Source organism: Hemiscyllium ocellatum, chromosome 24 (genome assembly GCF_020745735.1).
Source record: "Hemiscyllium ocellatum isolate sHemOce1 chromosome 24, sHemOce1.pat.X.cur, whole genome shotgun sequence".
In the NCBI taxonomy this organism is placed as follows: domain Eukaryota; kingdom Metazoa; phylum Chordata; class Chondrichthyes; order Orectolobiformes; family Hemiscylliidae; genus Hemiscyllium; species Hemiscyllium ocellatum.
The window spans coordinates 24060338-24068491 of NC_083424.1; the positions used below are offsets into that span (position 1 = coordinate 24060338).

Consider the following 8154-nt stretch of genomic DNA (forward strand, 5'->3'; position numbering starts at 1 on the left):
TTTATCTCTTTAATCTTGTTGACCCAGTGCCAATTAGCTTGTGGCTCATTAGGAATCTGGAGATAATTATTTTTGGTTCAGCTTTTTAATTTAGCCCCTAACTGCTCATATTCCCTCAGCAGAATCTCGTTCGTCTTTCTCCCTATTTCATTAGTACCTATGTGGACCATGACAACTGGAACTCCAACTCCAAGTTCCTCTGCAGCCCAACTGAAATATCTTGAACCCAGGCACCAGGCAGACAATACAGCCTTCAGGACTCTTGATCCTGACCACAAAGAACTATTCGTCAGACTATACTATCCCCAATTACAGCTATATCTCTCTTGAATGTCTTCCTGTACCATGGTGCTATGGTCAGTTTACTCATCCTCTCTGCAGTTCCCAGTTTTGTCCACACTAAGAGTAAGAACCTTGAAGGTGTTCAACAAGGGCTAGGGCTGAGGCTCCTACAGCACTAGCTCCTCCATCTCTCTACCTGTCTTGCTCAGTCACACTTTCCTGTCCCTGACCAGTGACTCAATTTGAGGTAGTTAATCAAAGAGGTGTGACTGCCTTCTGAAACAGAGTGTCCACATAACTTTTACACTCTCTGATGTGTCGTGGTTTTTCAAATTCAGATTCTAGTTTGTCAACTCTGAGCTGGAGTTCCTCAAGCACCACCAGAAAGCAACTCCCAATTCATACCTGGCCCTGCATTTCTACTTTATTTACTTAGTTCTTAATTAGCATTTTTTTTAAAAACCTACTAGTTTTTAATCTAAAATATTTCTCCCATTTACCTTTAATCTGAAAGTATCATCACAGTCAAATTAGCAACTATTACCAACCAATTAACTTACAGTTGCCACTCTTTGATTTTTATTGGGCATCCAATCTTGAGCTTTAGTTTAATCTGTTAAAAGATTTTACAAACTATGAACCAAAAAAAATCCAAAGACAGTTCTTCCCCACTGCACTGAATTCCTACTCTGCTCCAAAATCCCAGAAACACACTCAATCAGAATGTGCCTCAGTTTGGATGTAATATCTTTCAACTGCTCATGCAAAGCTTACTGTTGCTACTCTCATAGATATCAGAGCTGTCTGAATTTGTCAGGTCTTCAAGTGCTTTGAGGTAAAAGGGCAGACAGCTATCAACAGCAGAAAATTGAGTACGAGCTAGAAACCTCTCAGAAAAGCAAATAATGAACTTTGGATATGGAAAATGCTGTCTGTTGAGTTTGAAGTCAAAATGGACAAGACTAAATGAAAGTTAACAATACATTTCCCTTTATTAAGGTTGACTTGGAAGTAATTAATGCTGACATTTGTTGTCCAAAACGGAGAAATATTCCAAAATCTTTTACTAAAACTTCATCCAATGGATATCAATATATTTATAGATTGAATGAGTCACACAAAATCAAACCCTGGTGTGGACTGATTGTTATAATCTCACCAAGCTTACACTAAGTTATATTGTGCTGGTCTATGATATTCACCAACAATGTTCCTCCATGAACAATGGCCTCTGTGTACTGATACAAGTATATCAGTGCCTACTGTAATATTTCAGTAAGGCACAAAAGCTTCACAAGAAGAGGAGAAAAAAGGGCAAAAAATATTCAAATCTTTTTTGTTCAGTGATTAACTTTTCAAATGCACAAATGAATCACAATATACCCACAATGCTCCCAAGTTTACATAATTATTTCAGTGGTATTTTGGAGAATGTAGTTTTCTTTGGTGTTGACAATAATGGTATTAATCTAAACGTTATTGTTTATCTCTGTCCTTAGGAATTATTATTCTTGCATTGTAAATGATACTTGGTGTTTAGTTTCATCAAATACACATGCTATTTTAAATGCTACTTCTTGCACTTCCATTAATTTTTCATTAGTTTCATTCTAAATCCAACACTTTCCAGGTCATGGTTCAGCAAGAATAAAAGGCTCTTGTACTTTTCCTAAAATGATAATTCCTTAATACAAACTAAACAGTGACTATTGGTAATCAGTCAAATGTTGTCCGCTGGAACTCACTTCAGACTTAGTCTCACAGTATGGGAGATTGAAAATGCAGCTTTGTCCCTTTCTGATACTAATTATAACACAACACAATAAACTTAAGACAGAACAGGTTTCTAGTCAGGAAGCTATTTACATCTTGTATCACAATGTCACAATACATTTATCCACTGATGCTCTTGGTACACAAGCAGCATACTTTTAGTTCAGCCAGATCTGTAGCTGAAAGATTGTAAGTTGATAGCTGTCCTGATGTTCAAATTTGTCTTGACTGCTATAATATTTATATTTAATTTTAAGTACATATTCAAATGCCAATTAGGTAAAGTTACTTCATTGACGTTTAGCTAGATCATATCTTGGGGAAAGATTATTTCTTTTAGATCTGTGAAACTTATTTTTCTTATAAGATTTGCCTGAATTATTTAAAAACCTGGTGAATCTCCTAAGTCCTTATTCATGGTTTATCTCAGTGTAGTGTTTGCTCTACTGTGCTGAGATCTGCTGGCTCTGAAGTAGATTAGAGTTACAAACTATATGATCATTCGATTCTTCTTCCAGTTTGCAGCAATACAGGCAGTACCGTTACTGTGAGTGTTACCTATTAGCTTAAATAGACTGAAGTGTGACAACTGAAGCCTTTAATATATTGTAAATTCACACCAATCAAGCAAATTATTTTCCACAAGATTGTCTGACTTTCACACTTGTTTAAATATTACCATATTTTGTATATACTGTCAGCACATCACTTTCCCTTCTCCCTCCTTTTAATGGGGTACGTCATTTTCACATATGATGAATCTAATCGAGTTAATATTGTGATGCCTTGCCCAATACTTGTTACAAAGAAAAAGAATTGTTCCTGACAAAAACACAAATACTGTACATGCTCGATCTTAAGAAAATATGTTCCTAGAACAAAATTGCTGTTTTATTCAAAGAAAATGCAATTGTTTATTGTGTTATCATTATACATATTTTTAATTATGTCAATATGCATTGGTAGTCATACATACTTCAGAGGCACATTGTATCTGTTAAGCTCTTTATTTATATATTGCACATTGTGATAATTGACAGTTGTTTGGTGCACATTTTAGATGGAGGATGTGTTTTATCTTACTTAAATTCATGACTGTTGTGTTAATTGATTAACATAAATCAGCAAATAAACTTGATCTTTAGGTGATATACCTCATATGATCAGTCATGTTAAATGCACTTATTACTGAGGCAGGATAATGATTCACACTCTTCAAGTGCAAGTGCTTAGCATTCGGCATACATCACATTCTGCTCTATAAGTTACCATAATGCATTTGACTGCCTCTCTTGTGAATACCTATTGCTTACCTGACCCTTGTATCATAACAAGGTACAATATTATCATAACCACTTTTTCATATTATTCACTGCTTTCCTTGAGCTAGCATTTCTTTGGTGATTCTTTTGTCTCCACAATACAATCGTTCTGCCTTTTATTCCTCTGCTTTTTTAGTTTTGTCTGTTGTTTTGGTCTCTTCTTTAGTACTGGAAGACTTTTCTGACTTTCCCTCTTTGTCGTCTTTAACTTGTGTTTCTTCCTTAACTTCAGATACTTTTGCCTTTACAGATTCCTTACTAATTTGTTCTTTTACTGCTTCTTTGTCTTTTTGAATGTTAGTTGATTCTGGGGTAGATTTCTTCACTTCTGTTTTTTTTACTGTTTCTGTTACTTCATCCTTTGTTTCTTTTTTACTCTCTTTACTTTGATCGGTTACTTTGTCTTTAGCTTCTGTTTTCTCAGCTTCCTTTACTTTTATTGTGGGATCTGGTGTAGTGGGTTCTACTTTTGTACTTTTCTTTGATTCTTCTTTTGATGGTTCTGTTTTTTCAATCTTCGTTTGAGGCATAGGCTGAGGTACAGAAGTGCCTTTCTTTTCTTTAGCTTCATCTTTAGGCTCTGGTTTTGTTTCTTTCTTTTCCTCAGCTTTAGGCACTGGTTTCACCTCTTTCTTTTCCTCAGCTTTGGGCTCTGGTTTTGTCTCTTTCTTTCCCTCAGCTTTAGGCTCTGGTTTCGTCTCTTTCTTTTCCTCAGCTTTGGGCTCTGGTTTTGTCTCTTTCTTTTCCTCAGCTTTGGGCTCTGGTTTTGTCTCTTTCTTTTCCTCGGCTTTGGGCTCTGGTTTTGTCTCTTTCTTTTCCTCAGCTTTGGGCTCTGGTTTTGTCTCTTTCTTTTCCTCAGCTTTGGGCTCTGGTTTTGTCTCTTTCTTTTCCTGGGCTTTGGGCTCTGGTTTTGTCTCTTTCTTTTCCTCAGCTTTAGGCACTGGTTTCACCTCTTTCTTTTCCTCAGCTTTAGGCTCTGGTTTTGTCTCTTTCTTTTCCTCAGCTTTGGGCTCTGGTTTTGTCTCTTTCTTTTCCTCAGCTTTAGGCTCTGGTTTTGTCTCTTTCTTTTCTTGGGCTTTGGGCTCTGGTTTTGTCTCTTTCTTTTCCTCAGCTTTAGGCACTGGTTTCACCTCTTTCTTTTCCTCAGCTTTAGGCTCTGGTTTTGTCTCTTTCTTTTCCTCAGCTTTGGGCTCCGGTTTCACCTCTTTCTTTTCCTCAGCTTTGGGCTCTGGTTTTGTCTCTTTCTTTTCCTCAGCTTTGGGCTCTGGTTTAGTCTCTTTCTTTTCCTCAGCTTTGGGCTCTGGTTTAGTCTCTTTCTTTTCCTCAGCTTTAGGCACTGGTTTAGTCTCTTTCTTTTCCTCAGGTTTGGGCTCTGGTTTCACCTCTTTCTTTTCCTCAGGTTTGGGCTCTGGTTTTGTCTCTTTCTTTTCTTCATCCTTATGTTTTGGTTTTGCTTCTTTTTCTTTTTCAACGTCATCTAATTTAGAAGGTTTCTTGGCCTCTTTTTCCTTTTCTACTTTTGTTTCTTTAGGTTCTGCCTCCTCTTCTGTTTTGTCTTTCTCCTTATCTTCTTTAACTTTTGGAGTAGGTTCAACAGGTTTAATTTTGTCTGCTGGTTCCTTTTGGTCTTTGGTAGAATCTGCTTCTTGCTTTTTCTTTGGTTGCTCCTTTTCGTCTTCTTCCTCTATAATTTTTTCTCTCTCTTTGACAATTACAGTTGATTTTGCTTTACCCTCTTCAACTTCTTCAGTCGTTGTGTCTTTCTCTTTCACAGCTTCTTCATCAGATTTTGTTTCTTGGTCACTCTTCTCTGCTTTTTCAACCTCTTCCTCTGCTGCTTCTTCAGATTCTGCCTGTTCATCATCCTTTGAAGTTTTCTCCTCATCTTCCTTTCCTTCTTCAGCTATTTCTGTTTCTTTGGTTGTTTCTTCAGTCTTTTCATCCATTTGTTCTTCTACAAGATCTTTACCTTTGTCCTCTGGCTTGAGCTTTTCTACAGTCTTGGGTTTAATATGGTTTGGCAATGTAGGAACTTTATGATCTATGTAAGGGTAAGGGGGTGTCCCAATAAACCTTGACTCTTCACCTTCCAGGAGTTTCCTTTCCAAAAGAAAGTAACAATGATTATTATTGATAATAAAGTTGCCTGCAAATTTAATGTTCTGTTCCTTTTTCATCAAAAACACTGTTTGCTCATTACAGTTAAAAGGCAAGGAGTACTCAACACAAAGCAAATGTTGGAAAATTCTAGGAACACACTGTAGATGGGTGTCTGAAACAAAACAGGGTTCAAACTAATCCATCACATCTTCCTAACTCACCTTTTAGTTATTTCTAGTTTTGTTTTCATTCAATATCATTTTTCATTCAAATTCAATTTATTATTTGTCTCCCTTTCTTTTCTGATGCTTCCCGATTAGGTTTCCAAAATTTGGAAACCTAGCAACCATTATGTAATGTCCATTCTACGTATCTATTATTGCACCAAACTAACGTTATAATTACTACATTATTTAAGCACAATTATCTAGTGTATATATATATTAGGAATCAGAGCTGCACAGCATGGAAACAGACCCTTCGGTCCAACTCATCCATGCCAACCAGATATCCTTAATTAATCTAGTCCCATTTGCCAGGTTTTGACCTGTATCCTCCAAACCCTTCCTATTCACATTCCCATGCAGATACCTTTGTTTTGGACTCCCCTACCCAGAGAAACTTCAGCTGTCACCCTATCCATGCCTCTCATGATTTCGTAAACCTCTATAACATCACCCCTCAGTCTCAGAGTTGAGATGATTTGTTCCGGACACACACTTTCTCCCTTCCTTTATTTGTCCTCAGTATCTTGAATCTTTGTATCAGCTGGCCTATACCTAAATCCATTGAAACATTTTATATATGTGTGTGTATGTTGTGCGCCATTGCCTTATTGTCCGTTCCTTTGACATTTAGACCAATTTCTCTCAAACTCGCTCGTGTAACGTCAGTTTGCACTGGACATATCCACACAGCACATTTACCTGTAGGCTGCAATTTCAATATCCAAAGCCATTTTAACATTGAGCAAATCTTGGTATTCCCTGAGTTGCGCGGCCATTTCCCACTTTATGTTCCTCAATTCGTTTTCCAGTTGCTGGGCCGCTTCCTAGAACGACAAACATGTTTACAGAAACGAATCGTTAGGCGCATCGAAACCTTTCAGCTGTTGTGAAATCCGACTCTGAGGCTGGGTGAACGTGAACACTTGGGAAACTTAAGTTTTTTTTAAAAAAACGCGATTCCGTGTGAGATATGAAAGTTTAATTAAAAGTTGAAAAAATTCACACAACACCAGGTTATAGCCCAACGGGTTTATCTGGAAGCACTAGCTTTAGGAGCGCTGCTCCTTCATCGGGAGTTGTGTGATTTTTAAAACTTTGTCCAACACCAGCACCTCCAAGTCAAAGTTTACTTTGATGCTAAACAGCACAACCCAAGTACTTTCCCAAGACCAATTCTAAAGGTTTGATGACCTTTTTCGCAATTCCATGTGAGGCGTTGTAAAGTTTAACGAATTTTATTGCTAATTACAAAAACAAAGTTTAACGAATTTAAATAGATTGCAAGAAAATACAATGAATAAAACTTCCTTTTTTTTTCCTGAAATGCTTGTGGGGGGTTTGGTGGGGGGGGAGGATTTGGGTCACTGAAGAAGATGCAATGCCTACCTGGTAGGTGGAGAGGTCTGCATTGTGCCTGTCCTCCATCTCGTACATCTGCCTCTCCAGGGAGTCTTTGGTTCCTTTCAGAGTCTCCAGCTCGGTGTTCTTGGACTGCAGGTGCCTGCGGTACTCCAGGATTTCGTCCTGCGCCGCGTGGATGGCGTCCGTGTTGACCTTGGCGGCCTGGTTGAGCTTTTCCAGCTTGACCCTGAAGACCTCCTCGGTCTGGCTGCTGGTGGTGACGGCCTGGCCCTCCATCTGGGCGCGGATCTCGCGCAGGGCGGCGGTGATGTCCGACTTGAGCGAGTCCCTGACCTCCAGGGTGACCGGCGAGCCCTGGATCTGACTCAGCAGCTCGCGCACCTCGTCCTGGTGGCCGGCGCGCATGGCGGACGCCTCGTCGCTGAGGAACTGCAGCCGCTTGGACAGCTCGAGCTTCAGCAGGCCGGCGTCCTCGGTGTGCTTGGCGAGCGCGCGGACGCTGGCGTCGATCTCCTCGCGCAGGCGGCTCTCGTCCTCGTGCCGCTGCCGGATGTGCTGGATGTCCTCCTCCAGGTGCTCCTGCTCGAGCTGCAGCTGCGCCTTGTCGTTGCTGACCTGCGCCACCAGGGTGCGGAGGTCCCGGATTTCCCGCTCGTACATCTCCCCGATGGCGGAGCGGCCCGCCTGCTGCTGCCTCAGCGACGCCGCCTCGGCCTCCAGGTTCTTGTTCTGCTGCTCCAGGCTCCTCACCTTGTCGATGTAGGTGGCGAAGCGGTCGTTCAGGGCCTGCAGCAGCTCCTTCTCGTTGCGCGCCCGCGTCTCGCCGTTCAGGAGCGCCGTCTCGCCCAGGCTGTCGCCGGAGACGGTCACCAGCGAGCCGAAGCCGCCCGCCGCCGCCGCCCGTTTGGAGGACGGCGCCGAGCCCAAGCTGCGGGACCAGCTGTGCGTGTAGAAGCCGCTGCTGGAGAGCGAGGCCGGGGAGCGGGAGGTGGCCAAGCGGGCCGCATCTCCCCCCAGCGCCCTGCGGTAAGAGCTGGCGCTGAGCATGGTGTCCAGGCTGTAACTCATCGCACCGCGGGAAGGGCTCG

General features: G+C 41.2%; 1 protein-coding gene across 1 annotated transcript; it reads right to left on the reverse strand.

Moving 5' to 3' along the window:
- Positions 1-3127: 3127 nt before the first annotated feature.
- Positions 3128-8154, reverse strand: LOC132827101 (neurofilament heavy polypeptide-like). Its single transcript, XM_060843582.1, has 3 exons — positions 7091-8154; positions 6404-6528; positions 3128-5477 (listed from the first exon to the last, which is right to left on the reverse strand). Exons 1-3 carry the CDS (start codon positions 8132-8134, stop codon positions 3494-3496), a joined length of 3153 nt encoding a protein of 1050 aa, XP_060699565.1. The 5' UTR covers positions 8135-8154; the 3' UTR covers positions 3128-3493.

Bases quoted from the DNA above. Each gene is read 5' to 3' on its own strand.
- LOC132827101 (XM_060843582.1), bottom strand. From the start codon at position 8,134: ATGAGTTACAGCCTGGACACCATGCTCAGCGCCAGCTCTTACCGCAGG. The intron at 6,529-7,090 runs GTAGGCATTGCA...TTGTCGTTCTAG, and splicing joins CAGACCTCTCCACCTACCAG to GAAGCGGCCCAGCAACTGGA. The intron at 5,478-6,403 runs GTAAATGTGCTG...TCTTTTGGAAAG, and splicing joins ATTGAAATTGCAGCCTACAG to GAAACTCCTGGAAGGTGAAG.